The 18,509-nt window shown below is 58.1% G+C and overlaps 1 protein-coding gene across 1 annotated transcript in view; it reads left to right on the top strand.

Annotated features, from left to right (window-relative positions):
- LOC132387701 (tumor necrosis factor receptor superfamily member 3-like) overlaps positions 1-17,989 on the top strand; it is a 42,504-nt gene extending 24,515 nt beyond the window's left edge. Inside the window, exons 6-7 of the mRNA XM_059960063.1 lie at positions 4,570-4,819; positions 15,478-17,989. Of these exons, the coding sequence (XP_059816046.1) occupies positions 4,570-4,819; positions 15,478-15,746 (519 nt within the window). The 3' untranslated portion in view covers positions 15,747-17,989. The remainder of the gene's footprint in view (positions 1-4,569; positions 4,820-15,477) is intronic.
- The last annotated feature ends 520 nt before the right edge of the window (positions 17,990-18,509 follow it).

Genomic DNA, 18,509 nt, shown 5'->3' with positions numbered 1-18,509 from the left:
AGGACCCACACCACCAGGTTCAGGGACAGTTATTACCCCTCAGCCATCAGGAAGGAGGTACAGGAGCCTCAGGACCCACACCACCAGGTTCAGGAACAGTTCTCACCCCTCAACCATCAGGAAGGAGGTACAGGAGTCTCAGGACCCAGACCACCAGGTTCAGGGACAGTTATCACCCCTCAACCATCAGGAAGGAGGTACAGGTGCCTCAGGACCCACACCACCAGGTTCAGGGACAGTTATCACCCCTCAACCATCAGGAAGAAGGTACGGGAGCCTCAGGACCCAGACCACCAGTTTCAGGGACAGTTATCACCCCTCAACCATCAGAAAGGAGGTACTGGAGTCTCAGGACCCAGACCACCAGGTTCAGGGACAGTTATCACCCCCTCAACCATCAGGAAGGAGGTACAGGAGCCTCAGGACCCACACCACCAGTTTCAGGGACAGTTATCACCACTCAACCATCAGGATGGAGGCACGGGAGCCTCAGGACCCACACCACCAGGTTCAGGGACAATTATCACCCCTCAACCATCAGGAAGGAGGTACGGGAGCCTCAGGACTCACACCACCAGGTTCAGGGACAGTTATAACCCCTCAACCATCAGGAAGGAGGTACGGGAGCCTCAGGACCCACACCACCAGGTTCAGGGACTGGTATAACCACTCAACCATCAGGAAGGAGGTACAGGAGCCTCAGGACCCACACCACCAGGTTCAGGGACAATTATCAGCCCTCAACCATCAGGAAGGAGGTACGGGAGCCACAGGACCCACACCACCAGGTTCAGGGACAGTTATCAGCCCTCAACCATCAGGAAGGAAGTACGGGAGCCTCAGGACCCACACCACCAGGTTCAGGGACAGTTATCAGCCCTCAACCATCAGGAAGGAGGTACGGGAGCCTCAGGACCCACACCACCAGGTTCAGGGACAGTTATAACCACTCAACCATCAGGAAGGAGGTACGGGAGCCTCAGGACCCACACCACCAGGTTCAGGGACAGTTATCACCCCTCAACCATCAGGAAGGAGTTACGGGAACGTCAGGACCCACACCACCAGGTTCAGGGACAGTTAACACCCCTCAACGATCAGGAAGGAGGTACAGGAGCCTCAGGACCCACACCACCAGGTTCAGGGACAGTTATCACCCCTCAACCATCAGGAAGGAGGTACGGGAGCCTCAGGACCCACACCACCAGGTTCAGGGACAGTTAACACCCCTCAACCGTCAGGAAGGAGGTACTGGAGCCTCAGGACCCACACCACCAGGTTCAGGGACAGTTATCACCCCAACCATCAGGAAGGAGGTACAGGAGCCTCAGGACCCACACCACCAGGTTCAGGGACAGTTATCACCCTCAACCATCAGGAAGGAGGTACGGGAGCCTCAGGACCCACACCACCAGGTTCAGGGACAGTTATAACTACTCAACCATCAGGAAGGAGGTACGGGAGCCTCAGGACCCACACCACCAGGTTCAGGGACAGTTATAACCCCTCAACCATCAGGAAGGAGTTACGGGAACGTCAGGACCCACACCACCAGGTTCAGGGACAGTTAACACCCCTCAACGATCAGGAAGGAGGTACAGGAACCTCAGGACCCACACCACCAGGTTCAGGGACAGTTATCACCCCTCAACCATCAGGAAGGAGGTACGGGAGCCTCAGGACCCACACCACCAGGTTCAGGGACAGTTATCACCCCTCAACCGTCAGGAAGGAGGTACGGGAGCCTCAGGACCCACACCACCAGGTTCAGGGACAGTTATCACCCCTCAACCGTCAGGAAGGAGGTACTGGAGCCTCAGGACCCACACCACCAGGTTCAGGGACAGTTATCACCCCTCAACCGTCAGGAAGGATGTACAGGAGCGTCAGGACCCACACCACCAGGTTCAGGGACAGTTATCACCCTCAACCATCAGGAAGGAGGTACGGGAGCCTCAGGACCCACACCACCAGGTTCAGGGACAGTTATCTCCCTCAACCATCAGGAAGGAGGTACGGGAGCCTCAGGACCCACACCACCAGGTTCAGGGACAGTTATCACCTCTCAACCATCAGGAAGGTGGTACAGGAGCCTCAGGACCCACACCACCAGGTTCAGGGACAGTTATTACCCCTCAGCCATCAGGAAGGAGGTACAGGAGCCTCAGGACCCACACCACCAGGTTCAGGGACAGTTATCACCTCTCAACCATCAGGAAGGAGGTACAGGAGCCTCAGGACCCACACCACCAGGTTCAGGGACAGTTATCACCTCTCAACCTTCAGGAAGGAGGTACAGGAGCGTCAGGACCCACACCACCAGGTTCAGGGACGGTTATCACCCCTCAATCATCAGGAAGGAGGTACGGGAGCCTCAGGACCCACACCACCAGGTTCAGGGACAGTTATCAGCCCTCAACCATCAGGAAGGAGGTACGGGAGCCTCAGGACCCACACCACCAGGTTCAGGGACAGTTATAACCACTCAACCATCAGGAAGGAGGTACGGGAGCCTCAGGACCCACACCACCAGGTTCAGGGACAGTTATAACCCCTCAACCATCAGGAAGGAGTTACGGGAACGTCAGGACCCACACCACCAGGTTCAGGGACAGTTAACACCCCTCAACGATCAGGAAGGAGGTACAGGAGCCTCAGGACCCACACCACCAGGTTCAGGGACAGTTATCACCCCTCAACCATCAGGAAGGAGGTACGGGAGCCTCAGGACCCACACCACCAGGTTCAGGGACAGTTAACACCCCTCAACCGTCAGGAAGGAGGTACTGGAGCCTCAGGACCCACACCACCAGGTTCAGGGACAGTTATCACCCCAACCATCAGGAAGGAGGTACAGGAGCCTCAGGACCCACACCACCAGGTTCAGGGACAGTTATCACCCTCAACCATCAGGAAGGAGGTACGGGAGCCTCAGGACCCACACCACCAGGTTCAGGGACAGTTATAACTACTCAACCATCAGGAAGGAGGTACAGGAACCTCAGGACCCACACCACCAGGTTCAGGGACAGTTATCACCCCTCAACCATCAGGAAGGAGGTACGGGAGCCTCAGGACCCACACCACCAGGTTCAGGGACAGTTATCACCCCTCAACCGTCAGGAAGGAGGTACGGGAGCCTCAGGACCCACACCACCAGGTTCAGGGACAGTTATCACCCCTCAACCGTCAGGAAGGAGGTACAGGAGCGTCAGGACCCACACCACCAGGTTCAGGGACAGTTATCACCCTCAACCATCAGGAAGGAGGTACGGGAGCCTCAGGACCCACACCACCAGGTTCAGGGACAGTTATCTCCCTCAACCATCAGGAAGGAGGTACGGGAGCCTCAGGACCCACACCACCAGGTTCAGGGACAGTTATCACCTCTCAACCATCAGGAAGGAGGTACAGGAGCCTCAGGACCCACACCACCAGGTTCAGGGACAGTTATCACCTCTCAACCTTCAGGAAGGAGGTACAGGAGCGTCAGGACCCACACCACCAGGTTCAGGGACGGTTATCACCCCTCAACCATCAGGAAGGAGGTACGGGAGCCTCAGGACCCACACCACCAGGTTCAGGGACAGTTATCTCCCTCAACCATCAGGAAGGAGGTACAGGAGCCTCAGGACCCACAACACCAGGTTCAGGGACAGTTATCACCCCTCAACCATCGGGAAGGAGGTACAGGAGCCTCAGGACCCACACCACCAGGTTCAGGGACAGTTATCACCCCCTCAGCCATCAGGAAGGAGGTACATGAATGCGACCTGTTTTGCCCTGTATAGCTTTATCAGTTTCTGGCAATTTGTATGTCTTCGTCAGCGACAAATTTCTCCCCCTGTGGTTGAGTCGGTGGTGAAGAAGGCGATTTCAATGTCGCCATTCATTTCTACAGGTATAGAATATAAGAGCAGGGATGTGATGTTGAGGCTCTATAAGACCACACTTGGAGTGCTGAGTGCAGTTTTGGGCTCCTCAGTTTAGAAAGGATGTACTGACGTTGGAGAGGGTTCGTAGAAGATTCACGAGAGTGTTTCCAGGAGTATGTGGAACGTCCGGCAGCTCTGGGGCTGTATTCCCTGGAGTTCAGGAGAACGACCGAGGATCTCATAAAAACATTCTGAATGTTAAAAGGCCAGAACAGATTCGATAAAAGTTATTTCCCATGGTAGGGGAGCCTAGGACGAGAGGGCAGGACTTCAGGATTGACGGACGACCTTTTAGAACGGAGATGCGGAGAAATTACTTTAGTCGGAGGGTGGCGAATTAGTGGAATTTGTTGCCATGGCGGCTGTTGGGACCAAGTCATTGGGTGCATTTAAGGCAGAGATGGATAGGTGATTGATCAGCCAGGGCATCAAAGGGTGCAGGGAGAAGGCAGGGGAGTGGGGCTGACAGAAAGAATTGGAGTGGTAGAGCAGACTTGATGGGCCGAATGGTCCGCTTCAGCTCCTTTATTTTATAAACTTGATTCTGACTGTGATAACGGTTCTGCGATGAGTTTATTTTGAGCTTTAAATTTTGAACACACGCACTCTCTCTCCACCCCGCCAACCCCCACAGGCTCACCACGCCGACCAGCACTCTCCGGATGCCACCCGGTCCGAGGATTTCCTCTTCCCGCCGGCCCCCGCCGTCGGGACGGAGGCCCCCGCTCCGCAGGAGGCCTGCCTCGCCGGCCCCCCCTCGGCCTCCTCCCCCCAGGAGGAGCTGCTCCGCGGCAGGGCACAGGAACCGGTGGCGAGGCCCGGGGCCACACACGGCGCAGTTGAGGGGATCGAGTCCGGGGGCGAGCAGGCAGCCGGCTTCGTCGGTGAGTTACCGCGGGGGAGACTCGCCAACGGCGCGGTAACGTCAGGGCTCGTGTTTCAGGGGCAGAGAGAGATTCCTTTCCGGCACGGACGGTGGGGTGCGGGGGGTTTTAACATTCCCAGCGTTTTACAGATGAACGGAGATTTCAGGGATGGAGAAGGTATCACACACAGGAGATGGGAACTGTGCACGGTGCTCCCGGTGTGTGTGGGTCTGACCCGGGGGTATACGGAGACGGGAACTGTGCACGGTGCTCCTGGTTTCTGTGTGTCTGACCCGGGGGGATACGGAGACGGGAACTGTGCACGGTGCTCCCGGTGTGTGTGGGTCTGACCCGGGGGGGATACGGAGACGGGAACTGTGCACGGTGCTCCCGGTGTGTGTGGGTCTGACCCGGGGGGATACGGAGACGGGAACTGTGCACGGTGCTCCCGGTGTGTGTGGGTCTGACCCGGGGGGGATACGGAGACGGGAACTGTGCACGGTGCTCCCGGTGTATGTGGGTCTGACCCGGGGGGATACGGAGACGGGAACTGTGCACGGTGCTCCTGGTGTGTGTGGGTCTGACCCGGGGGGATACGGAGACGGGAACTGTGCACGGTGCTCCTGGTGTGTGTGGGTCTGACCCAGGGGGGGAGACGGAGACGGGAACTGTGCATGGTGCTCCTGGTGTGTGTGGGTCTGACCCGGGGGGATACGGAGACGGGAACTGTGCACGGTGCTCCTGGTTTGTGTGGGTCTGACCCGGGGGGGGATACGGAGACGGGAACTGTGCACAGTGCTCCCGGTGTGTGTGGGTCTGACCCGGGGGGATACGGAGACGGGAACTGTGCACGGTGCTCCCGGTGTGTGTGGGTCTGACCTGGGGGGGATACGGAGATGGGAACTGTGCACGGTGCTCCCGGTGTGTGTGGGTCTGACCCGGGGGGATACGGAGACGGGAACTGTGCACGGTGCTCCTGGTGTGTGTGGGTCTGACCCAGGGGGGGAGATGGAGACGGGAACTGTGCATGGTGCTCCTGGTGTGTGTGGGTCTGACCCGGGGGGATACGGAGATGGGAACTGTGCACGGTGCTCCCGGTGTGTGTGGGTCTGACCTGGGGAGGGATACGGAGACGGGAACTGTGCACGGTGCTCCCGGTGTGTGTGGGTCTGACCCGGGGGGATACGGAGACGGGAACTGTGCACGGTGCTCCCGGTGTGTGTGGGTCTGACCCGGGGGGGAGACGGAGACGGGAACTGTGCACGGTGCTCCCGGTGTGTGTGGGTCTGACCCTGGGGGCATATGGAGATGGGAACTGTGCACGGTGCTCCCGGTGTGTGGGTCTGACCCGGGGGGGATACGGAGACGGGAACTGTGCACGGTGCTCCCGGTGTGTGTGGGTCTGACCCGGGGGGGATACGGAGATGGGAACTGTGCACGGTGCTCCCGGTGTGTGTGGGTCTGACCCGGGGGGATACGGAGACGGGAACTGTGCACGGTGCTCCCGGTGTGTGTGGGTCTGACCCGGGGGGATACGGAGACGGGAACTGTGCACGGTGCTCCCGGTGTGTGTGGGTCTGACCCGGGGGGATACGGAGACGGGAACTGTGCACGGTGCTCCCGGTGTGTGTGGGTCTGACCCGGGGGGATACGGAGACGGGAACTGTGCACGGTGCTCCCGGTGTGTGTGGGTCTGACCCGGGGGGATACGGAGACGGGAACTGTGCACGGTGCTCCTGGTGTGTGTGGGTCTGACCCAGGGGGGGAGACGGAGACGGGAACTGTGCATGGTGCTCCTGGTGTGTGTGGGTCTGACCCGGGGGGATACGGAGATGGGAACTGTGCACGGTGCTCCCGGTGTGTGTGGGTCTGACCTGGGGAGGGATACGGAGACGGGAACTGTGCACGGTGCTCCCGGTGTGTGTGGGTCTGACCCGGGGGGATACGGAGACGGGAACTGTGCACGGTGCTCCCGGTGTGTGTGGGTCTGACCCGGGGGGGAGACGGAGACGGGAACTGTGCACGGTGCTCCCGGTGTGTGTGGGTCTGACCCTGGGGGCATACGGAGACGGGAACTGTGCACGGTGCTCCCGGTGTGTGTGGGTCTGACCCGGGGGGGATACGGAGATGGGAACTGTGCACGGTGCTCCCGGTGTGTGTGGGTCTGACCCGGGGGGATACGGAGACGGGAACTGTGCACGGTGGTCCCGGTGTGTGTGGGTCTGACCCGGGGGGGATACGGATGCGGGAACTGTGCACGGTGCTCCCGGTGTGTGTGGGTCTGACCCAGGGGGGGATACGGATTCGGGAACTGTGCATGGTGCTCCCGGTGTGAGTGGGTCTGACCCGGGGGGGATACGGATGCGGGAACTGTGCACGGTGCTCCTGGTGTGTGTGGGTCTGACCCAGGGGGGGATACGGAGACGGGAACTGTGCACGGTGCTCCCGGTGTGTGTGGGTCTGACCCAGGGGGGGATACGGAGACGGGAACTGTGCACGGTGCTCCCGGTGTGTGTGGGTCTGACCCAGGGGGATACGGAGACGGGAACTGTGCACGGTGCTCCCGGTGTGTGTGGGTCTGACCCGGGGGGATACGGAGACGGGAACTGTGCACGGTGCTCCCGGTGTGTGTGGGTCTGACCCGGGGGGATACGGAGACGGGAACTGTGCACGGTGCTCCCGGTGTGTGGGTCTGACCCGGGGGGATACGGAGACGGGAACTGTGCACGGTGCTCCCGGTGTGTGTGGGTCTGACCCGGGGGGATACGGAGACGGGAACTGTGCACGGTGCTCCCGGTGTGTGTGGGTCTGTCCCGGGGGGGATACGGAGACGGGAACTGTACACGGTGCTCCCGGTGTGTGTGGGTCTGACCCGGGGGGATACGGAGACGGGAACTGTGCACGGTGCTCCCGGTGTGTGTGGGTCTGACCCGGGGGGATACGGAGACGGGAACTGTGCACGGTGCTCCCGGTGTGTGTGGGTCTGTCCCGGGGGGGATACGGAGACGGGAACTGTACACGGTGCTCCCGGTGTGTGTGGGTCTGTCCCGGGGGGATACGGAGACGGGAACTGTGCACGGTGCTCCCGGTGTGTGTGGGTCTGACCCTGGGGGCATATGGAGATGGGAAGTATGCACGGTGCTCCCGGTGTGTGTGGGTCTGACCCTGGGGGCATATGGAGATGGGAAGTATGCACGGTGCTCCCGGTGTGTGTGGGTCTGACCCTGGGGGCATATGGAGATGGGAAGTATGCACTGTGTTCCCGGTGTGTGTGAGTCTGACCCGGGGGGAGACGGAGACGGGAACTGTGCACGGTGCTCCCGGTGTGTGTGGGTCTGACCCTGGGGGCATATGGAGATGGGAAGTATGCACTGTGTTCCCGGTGTGTGTGGGTCTGACCCGGGGGGGATACGGAGACAGGAACTGTGCACGGTGCTCCTGGTGTGTGTGGGTCTGACCCGGGGGGATACGGAGACGGGAACTGTGCACGGTGTTCCCGGTGTGTGTGGGTCTGACCCGGGGGATACGGAGACGGGAACTGTGCACGGTACTCCTGGTGTGTGTGGGTCTGACCCAGGGGGATACGGAGACGGGAACTGTGCACGGTGCTCCTGGTGTGTGTGGGTCTGACCCAGGGGGATACGGAGAAGGAAACTGTGCACGGTGCTCCTGGTGTGTGTGGGTCTGACCCGGGGGGATACGGAGACGGGAACTGTGCACGGTGTTCCCGGTGTGTGTGGGTCTGACCCGGGGGATACGGAGACGGGAACTGTGCACGGTACTCCTGGTGTGTGTGGGTCTGACCCAGGGGGATACGGAGACGGGAACTGTGCACGGTGCTCCTGGTGTGTGTGGGTCTGACCCAGGGGGATACGGAGAAGGAAACTGTGCACGGTGCTCCCGGTGTGTGTGGGTCTGTCCCGGGGGGGATACGGAGACGGGAACTGTACACGGTGCTCTCGGTGTGTGTGGGTCTGACGCGGGGGGATACGGAGACGGGAACTGTGCACGGTGCTCCCGGTGTGTGTGAGTCTGACCCAGGGGAGACGGAGACGGGAACTGTGCACGGTGCTCCTGGTGTGTGTGGGTCTGACCCTGGGGGATACGGAAACGGGAACTGTGCACGGTGCTCCCGGTGTGTGTGGGTCTGACCCGGGGGGATACAGAGACGGGAACTGTGTACGGTGCTCCCGGTGTGTGTGGGTCTGACCCAGGGGGGGATACGGAGACGAGAACTGTGCACGGTGCTCCCGTTGTGTGTGGGTCTGACCCAGGGGGATACGGAGATGGGAACTGTGCACGGTGCTCCCGTTGTGTGAGGATCTGACCCGAGCGGATACGGAGACGGGAACTGTGCACGGTCCTCCCGGAGTGTCTGGGTCTGACCCGGGGGGGATACGGAGACGGGAACTGCGTACGGTGCTCCCGGTGTGTGTGGGTCTGACCCGGGGGGATACGGAGACGGGAACTGTGCACGGTGCTCCCGGTGTGTCGGTGTGACCCGGGGGGGGGGGGGGGATACGGAGACGGGAACTGTGTACGGTGCTCCCGGTGTGTGTGGGTCTGACCCAGGGGGATATGGAGACGGGAACTGTGCACGGTGCTCCCGGTGTGTGTGGGTCTGACCCAGGGAGATACGGAGACGGGAACTGTACACGGTGCTCCCGGTGTGTGTGGGTCTGACCCGGGGGGATACGGAGACGGGAACTGTGCACGATCAGACCTATGACCTTTCACCTAACCTCAGTGGAAAAAGCCACTTTCACTATAACTCAGACCCGGCAACTTTCTCATCATCATTCTCTGTATGCTTTCAATTTGACTGTGGGTAGGTGACCAAACTTGCAATCGTCCAAATAAGGGATTGCCAACGTCCCTGAACGTGCCCTCCGATCTCCGGCACTCTTGAAACGGGTCCCGGATCTTTGGCGCCAAAAGCCAAGAATGACCGAGAACACAGATAGAGTGGATGTGGAGATAATGTTTCTGATAATGGGGGAGTCTAGGACCAGTGGACACAGATAGAGTGGATGTGGAGAGGATGTTTCCTGTAGTGGGGAAGTCTAGGACCAGAGGACACAGATAGAGTGGATGTGGAGAGGATGTTTCCCCTGGTGGGGGGAGTCTAGGACCAGAGGACACAGATAGAGTGGATGTGGAGAGGATGTTTCCTATACTGGGGGAGTCTAGGACCAGAGGACACAAATAGAGTGGATGTGGAGAGGATGTTTCCTGTAGTGGGGGAGTCTAGGACCAGAGGACACAGATAGAGTGGATGTGGTGAGGATGTTTCCTATAGTGGGGGATTCTAGGACCAGAGGACACAGATGGAGTGGATTTCGAGAGGATGTTTCCTACAGTGGGGGAGTCTAGGACCAGAGGACACGGATAGAGTGGATGTGGAGAGGATGTTTCCTACAGTGGGGGAGTCTAGCACCAGAGGACACAGATAGAGTGTATGTGGTGAGGATGTTTCCTACAGTGGGGGAGTCTGGGACCAGAGGACACTGATAGAGTGGATGTGGAGAGGATGTTTCCTATAGTGGGGGAGTCTGGGACCAGAGGACACTGATAGAGTGGATGTGGAGAGGATGTTTCCTGTAGTGGGAGAGTCTAGGACCAGAGGACACAGATAGAGTGGATGTGGAGAGGATGTTTCCTATAGTGGGGGAATATAGGACCAGAGGACACAGATAGAGTGGATGTGGAGAAGATGTTTCCTATAGTGGGGGAGTCTAGGACCAGAGGAAACAGATAGAGTGGATGTGGAGAGGATGTTTCCTGTAGTGGGGGAGTCTGGGACCAGAGGACACAGATAGAGTGGATGTGGAGAGGATGTTTCCTGTAGTGGGGGAGTCTAGGACCAGAGGACACTGATAGAGTGGATGTGGAGAGGATGTTTCCTGTAGTGGGGGAGTCTAGGACCAGAGGACACAGATAGAGTGGATGTGGAGAGGATGTTTCCTATAGTGGGGGAGTCTGGGTCCAGAGGACACTGATAGAGTGGATGTGGAGAGGATGTTTCCTGTAGTGGGGCAGTCTAGGACCAGAGGACACAGACAGAGTGGATGTGGAGAGGATGTTTCCTGTAGTGGGGGAGTCTAGTACCAGAGGACACAGATAGAGTGGATGTGGAGACGATGTTTCCTATAGTGGGGGTGTCTAGGACCAGAGGACACAGATAGAGTGGATGTGGAGAGGATGTTTCCTGTAGTGGGGGGAGTCTAGGACCAGAGGACACAGACAGAGTGGATGTGGAGAGGATGTTTCCTGTAGTGGGGGGAGTCTAGGACCAGAGGACACAGATAGAGTGGATGTGGAGAGGATGTTTCCTATAGTGGGGGTGTCTAGGACCAGAGGACAAAGATAGAGTGGATGTGGAGAGGATGTTTCCTGTAGTGGGGGGAGTCTAGGACCAGAGGACACAGATAGAGTGGATGTGGAGAGGATGTTTCCTGTAGTGGGGGAGTCTAGGACCAGAGGACAAAGATAGACTGGATGTGGAGAGGATGTTTCCTGTAGTGGGGGAGTCTGGGACCAGAGGACACAGATAGACTGGATGTGGAGAGGATGTTTCCTGTAGTGGGGGAGTCTAGGACCAGAGGACACGGATAGAGTGTATGTGGTGAGGATGTGTCCTGTAGTGGGGAGTCTAGGATGCAGCACGTAGAGATCTGACTGTTGTTATAAAGCCTGAGCTCTGATGGTCCAAATGAATCCCAACGTTGAGTTTGCCTTTCTCATCACTGATTCGAGCTCCCCACGTCCCCTTGCACCTCCCATCTTTGTTTTCCCGCCCCAATTGGGGCCAAAGTGGACGTCCATATGATTTTCCCGCCTCTTTATCCCTTCTGCCTCTTCTTTGCATGTTACAGTAACAACTGTTCCCTCTACATGGTGGTGTGGGCCCTGAGACTCCTGTACCTCCTTCCTGATGGTTGTGGGGTGATAACTGTCCCTGAACCTGGTGGTGTGGGTCCTGAGGCTCCCGTACCTCCTTCCTGATGGTTGAGGGGTGATAACTGTCCCTGAACCTGGTGGTGTGGGTCCTGAGGCTCCCGTACCTCCTTCCTGATGGTTGAGGGGTGATAACTGTCCCTGAACCTGGTGGTGTGGGTCCTGAGGCTCCCGTACCTCCTTCCTGATGGTTGAGGGGTGATAACTGTCCCTGAACCTGGTGGTGTGGGTCCTGAGGCTCCCGTACCTCCTTCCTGATGGTTGAGGGGTGATAACTGTTCCTGAACCTGGTGGTGTGAGTCCTGAGGCTCCTGTACCTCCTTCCTGATGGTTGAGGGGTGATAACTGTCCCTGAAACTGGTGGTCTGGGTCCTGAGGCTCCCGTACCTCCTTCCTGATGGTTGAGGGGTGATAACTGTCCCTGAACCTGGTGGTGTGGGTCCTGAGGCACCTGTACCTCCTTCCTGATGGTTGAGGGGTGATAACTGTCCCTGAACCTGGTGGTCTGGGTCCTGAGACTCCTGTACCTCCTTCCTGATGGTTGAGGGGTGAGAACTGTTCCTGAACCTGGTGGCGTGGGTCCTGAGGCTCCTGTACCTCCTCCTTGATGGTGGAGTGTTGATCACTGTCCCTGAACCTGGTTGTGTTGATCCTGAGGCTCCTGTACCTCCTTCCTGATGGTTGAGTGTTGATCACTGTCCCTGAATCTGGTTGTGTTGATCCTGAGGCTCCTGTACCTCCTTCCTGATGGTTGAGGGGTGATAACTTTTCCTGAACCTGGTTGTGTTGATCCTGAGGCTCCTGTACCTCCTTCCTGATGGTTGAGGGGTGATAACTGTCCCTGAACCTGGTGGTGTGGGTCCTGAGACTCCTGTACCTCTTTCCTGATGGTTGAGGGGTGATAACTGTCCCTGAACCTGGTGGTGTGGGTCCTGAGGCTCCTGTACCTCCTTCCTGATGGTTGAGGGGTGATAACTGTTCCTGAACCTGGTGGTGTGGGTCCTGAGGCTCCTGTACCTCCTCCTTGATGGTGGAGTGTTGATCACTGTCCCTGAACCTGGTTGTGTTGATCCTGAGGCTCCTGTACCTCCTTCCTGATGGTTGAGGGGTGATAACTGTCCCTGAACCTGGCGGTGTGGGTCCTGACATTCCCGTACCTCCTTCCTTTTAACAGCAGCGAGAAGAGAGCTTTTCCTGGGTGGTGGGGGTCCCTGATGATGCAGGCTGCTTTTGTGTCGATGTGCTCGATGGTGGGGAGGGCTTTACCCGTGATGTCCTGGGCCAATTGCAGGGTATTTCTGCTCGTGGGGTGTTCCCACGCCAGGGTGTGACGCAGACAGCTGGTACAATCTGCACCTCCTACTAATAGATCTTGTATCTTGTACGATCTTGTCAGGTGTGGTCTTGCGAAAGGTCAGTGGTGTTGTAGATAGTGTCGAGGATTGTCGAAGATTGTAGAGACATTGAGAGGATGCAGGAGTGGGCTGAGAAGTGGCAGATGGAGTTCAACCCGGAGAAGTGTGAGGTGGTACACTTTGGAAGGACAAACTCCAAGGCAGAGGACAACGTAAGTGGCAGGATACTTGGTAGTGCGAGGAGCAGAGGGACCTGGGGGTACATGTCCACAGATCCTTGAAAGTTGTCTCAGAGGTAGATGGGGTAGTTAAGAAAGCTTATGGGGTGTCAGCTTTCATAAGTCGAGGGATGGAGTCTAAGAGTCGCATTGTAATGATGCAGCTCTATAAAACTCTGGTTCGGCCACACTTGGAGTGCTGTGTCCAGTTCTGGTCCCCTCACTACAGGAAGGATGTGGAAGCATTGGAAAGGGTACAGAGGAGATTTACCAGGATGCTGCCTGGTTTAGAGAATACGCATTATGATCAGAGATTAAGGGAGCTAGGGCTTTACTCTTTGGAGAGAAGGAGGATGAGAGGAGACATGATTGAGGTGTACAAGATATTATGAGGAATAGACAGAGTGGGCAGCCAGCGCCTCTTCCCCAGGGCACCACAAGAGGACATGGCTTTAAGGTGAGGGGAGGGAAGTTCAAGGGGGATATTAGAGGAAGGGTTTTCACTCAGAGAGTGGTTGGTGCGTGGAATGCACTGCCTGAGTCAGTGGTGGAGGCAGATACACTCGTGAAGTTTATGAGACTAGTTGACAGGTATATGGAGGGATTTAAGGTGGGGGGGGGTTATGGGAGGCAGGGTTTGAGGGTCGGCACTACATTGTGGTCCGAAGGGTCTGTAATATGCTGTGCTCTTCTATGATTTCTATTGATGAAAGAGTAGTGCCCAGGAAAGTGAAGTCACCAACCCTCTCCGCCTCCGATCTAACCTCGAGGGCTGGCTCGTGGGCCTCCCGTCCTCTCTCCTCCTCGGTCTCTGATCCCACGGACAGATTTTCAATCTCCCTCCTCTGGGCTGCTTCATCGCACCTGGTGTGCTACCTGAGACGTCAGCGAATTCCAGGGTGGTCTCGGTCTCCCTGGGTCGTAATATCGCCACGGATAAACGAGGAAATGTTCAGAGAGTCCGATTGATTCCTGGCATGGCAGGACTTTCAGATGAAGAAAGACTGGATCGACTGGGCTTATACTCGCTGGAATTTAGAAGATTGGGGGGGGGGGGGAATCTTATTGAAACGTATAAAATTGGACAGGCTAGATGCAGTAAGATTGTTCCCGAACGAGGGGTGACAGTTTAAGGATAAAGGGGAAGCCTTTTAGAACCGAGATGAGGAAAAACTTCTTCACACAGAGAGTGGTGAATCTGTGGAATTCTCTGCCACAGGAAACAGTTGAGGCCGGTTCATTGGCTATATTTAAGAGCAAGTTAGATATGGCCCTTGTGGCTAAAGGGATCAGGGGGTACGGAGGGAAAGCAGGTACCGGGTCCTGAGTTGGATGATCAGCCACGATCATACCGAATGGCGGTGCAGGCTCGACTCCTGCACCTATGTTCTAAGTCTCTGTTGCGGCAGGAGTAGGCGCTTTTTGCAGGGCAGGACACGAGGCGGTGATCTCGGGGGAGGGGCACAGAGGGCGGCGGGCGACTCCAGGCCTGAAACATCGACTGCCGACTCGTCTCCGGACAAATTCCGGTTGTTGGGGGGGGGGGGGTCTATCTGGACCCTGGTCAGACCCCACTTGGAGTACTGTGCTCAGTTCTGGTCACCTCACTACAGGAAGGATGTGGAAGCTGTAGAAAGGGTGCAGAGGAGATTTACAAGGAAGTTGTCTGGATTGGGGAGCATGCCTTATGAGAATTGGTCGAGTGAACTCGGCCTTTTCTCCTCGGAGCGAAGGAGGACGAGAGGTGACCTGATAGAGGTGTGTAAGATGATGAGAGGCATTGATTGTGTGGATAGTCAGAGGCTTTTTCCCGGGGCTGAAATGGTTGCCACAAGAGGACACAGGTTTATGTTGCTGGGGAGTAGGTACAGAGGTGGTCAGGGGTAAGTGTTTTACTCGGAGAGTGGTGAGTGTGTGGAACGGGCTGCCGGGAACGGTGGTGGAGGTGGACACGATAGGGTCTTTTCAGAGACTTTTGGATGGTGCACGGAGCTTAGAAAAATAGAGGGTATGCAGTAGGGAAATTCCAGGCGGATTCGTGAGTACAGTCGGCACAACATTATGGGCCGAAGGGCCTGCGACTTGCTGTCGATTTCGACATCACTCTGAAATTTTGAAACGTGATCTGTCCCTCTCTCTCCGCCAGGCCCAGTGTTCATTTACAACCCCGCCTGCGTCTACATGGGACTGATTCAGAGCCGGGAGCTGACGGACGCGGCCGCCGAAGAGGAGGAGGAGGACGAGGACGAGGCGGAGGCGGCGGTGGAGGAGAGGGGGGAGGCCGAGGCCAGGAGCCTTCCCTACCCCCAGCAGGAGGCGGGGGGCCGCGGGACCCTGCGGCAGAGCGGCCCCCGGCCCGAGCAGGAGACGGGCAAGGGGGAGCACCTCTCCGAGGAGGCTTCCGAGGTCCCCTGAGGGGCGGGGGAGGGGGGAGGAGGAGGCGTAGGCAGAGTGGAGTGGGGAGGGGGAGTGAGAGAGAGAATGTGAGTGTGTGTGTGTGAGAGAGAGAGAGAGACAGCGAGGGTGCGTGGGAGATGGAGTGAATGAGGGGGAGAGTGAAAGGAAGAGGGTGGGAGAGTGTGAGGCGGAGGGCGTGAGAGAGAGAGAGCACTGGCTTCAGAGTGGAGAGGGGAGTTGTCCCGTATCCCTCTAAACCTTTCCTATCCATGTCCCTGTCCGAGTGTCGTTAATGTACCTGCCTTGACAACTTCCTCCGGCAGCTCCTTCCACAGATGGACCACCCGTATCCCTCTAAACCTTTCCTATCCGTGACCCTGTCCGAGTGTCGTTAATGTACCTGCCTCGACCACTTCCTCCGGCAGCTCCTTCCACAGACGGACCACCCGTATCCCTCTAAACCTTTCCTATCCGTGTCCCTGTCCGAGTGTCGTTAATGTACCTGCCTCGACCACTTCCTCCGGCAGCTCCTTCCACAGACGGACCACCCGTATCCCTCTAAACCTTTCCTATCCGTGACCCTGTCCGAGTGTCGTTAATGTACCTGCCTCGACCACTTCCTCCGGCAGCTCCTTCCACAGACGGACCGCCCGTATCCCTCTAAACCTTTCCTATCCGTGTCCCTGTCCGAGTGTCGTTAATGTACCTGCCTCGACCACTTCCTCCGGCAGCTCCTTCCACAGACGGACCACCCGTATCCCTCTAAACCTTTCCTATCCGTGTCCCTGTCCGAGTGTCGTTAATGTACCTGCCTCGACCACTTCCTCCGGCAGCTCCTTCCACAGACAGACCACCCTCCGGGTGAGAAGTTGCCCCAAGGGTCCCTGTTAAATCTCTCTCCCCCTCTCACCTTCAACCTGTGCCCTCTGGTTCTCGATTCCCCGACCCTGGGGTTAAAGTCTGTGTACATTCACACTGTCTGTAGCCCCCCCCCCCCCCCCCGTGGTTTTATACCCCTCTGTAAGGTCACCCCTACGCTCCAGGGAATAAAGTCCCGACCTCTCTCCATAACTCAGTCCCTCGAGTCCCGGCAACTTCCTCGTAAATCTCCCTCTGCACTCTTTCCAGCTCCGCGGCATCTTTCCCTCAGCAGGGCGACTGAAACCGAACACCGTACTCCACGCGCGGCCTCACCGACGTCTCGTACAACTGGGACGTGACCCCCCGACTCCCGTACTCAGTGTCCCGACTGATGAAGGTCAGCGTGTCGAAGGTGAAGGTCACTGTCCTGTCTACCCGTGACTCCACTTTCAGGGAACCGTGTCCCTGTACCCCTGGGCCCTCTGTTCCACAACACTCCCCAGGGTCCCCGTCTACCCGTGACTCCACTTTCAGGGAACCGTATCCCGGTACCCCTAGGTCCCTCTGTTCCACGACACTCCCCAAGGTCGCTGTCTACCCGTGACTCCACTTTCAGGGAACCGTGTCCCTGTACCCCTGGGTCCCTCTGTTCCACGACACTCCCCAGGGTCCCTGTCTACCCGTGACTCCACTTTCAGGGAACCGTGTCCCTGTACCCCTGGGTCCCTCTGTTCCACGACACTCCCCAGGGTCTCCGTCTACCCGTGACTCCACTTTCAGGGAACTGTGTCCCTGTACCCCTTGGTCCCTCTGTTCTACAACACTCCCCAGGGTCCCTGTCTACCTGTGACTCCACTTTCAGGGAACCGTGTCCCTGTACCCCTGGGCCCCTCTGTTCTACAACACTCCCCAGGGTCCCCGTCTACCTATGACTCCACTTTCAGGGAACTGTGTCCCTGTACCCCTTGGTCCCTCTGTTCTACAACACTCCCCAGGGTCCCCGTCTACCTGTGACTCCACTTTCAGGGAACCGTGTCCCTGTACCCCAGCACACAGAACTCTCCAGAATCTCGATCGCTCACCGGGAGAATGTGACCCCCACCTCTCACTCTGTGCTCCGAGCCCTTTTTAAAAAAATCTTTTTTGTAACCTCTCAGGGATACCGTGCGAGACAGACCCTCCCCTGGACCTCCGCGTTTGGGAGGGATACGGGGCGAATGCGGGCGGGGGAGAAGGAGGGACCCGACCTCCCCACCCGGCGTTACGCGGGTGACTGAATCGGCCCAGCGCCCGGCTCCGGTCGCTCAGACAGCGGTTTGGGGAGGGAGAGGGAACTCATTGGCAACGGGGTTGTTAAGTAACCCCCTTTTCTTGTAAATAATAAATAGAGTTTTTTGCTACGTCTGGACCCTCATTTCTGACAGACAAACCCAGCACAACACCGGCATCCCAGGACACAGAGACGGCGTGGGGTGTAGGGGAGGGGTTGACCGGGAGGGGCGCAGGAGAAGGAGGGGGTGACGGAGATGAGGAGGGGTGTGAGGGAGGGACGGAGTGAGAGAGGGTGATGGAGACAGGGAGCAGTGCGAGAGAGGGACGGTGAGGGGTGCGAGGGAAGGATGGGGTGAGGGAGACGGGGAGGGGTGCGAGGGAAGGATGGGGTGAGGGAGACGGGGAGGGGTGCGAGGGAAGGATGGAGTGAGGGAGACGGGGAGGGGTGCAGGGGATGAGGGAGGGAGGGGCGTGGGAGAGGGGGAGGGGTGCAGGGGATGAGGGAGGGAGGGGCGTGGGAGAGGGGGAGGGGTGCAGGGGATGAGGGAGGGAGGGAGGGGCGTGGGAGAGGGGGAGGGGTGCAGGGGATGAGGGAGGGAGGGGGGGCGTGGGAGAGGGGGAGGGGTGCAGGGGATGAGGGAGGGAGGG

This window comes from Hypanus sabinus, unplaced genomic scaffold, assembly GCF_030144855.1.
Source record: "Hypanus sabinus isolate sHypSab1 unplaced genomic scaffold, sHypSab1.hap1 scaffold_2111, whole genome shotgun sequence".
NCBI lineage: Eukaryota > Metazoa > Chordata > Chondrichthyes > Myliobatiformes > Dasyatidae > Hypanus > Hypanus sabinus.
This window is presented reverse-complemented; position numbering and strand designations above follow the sequence as displayed.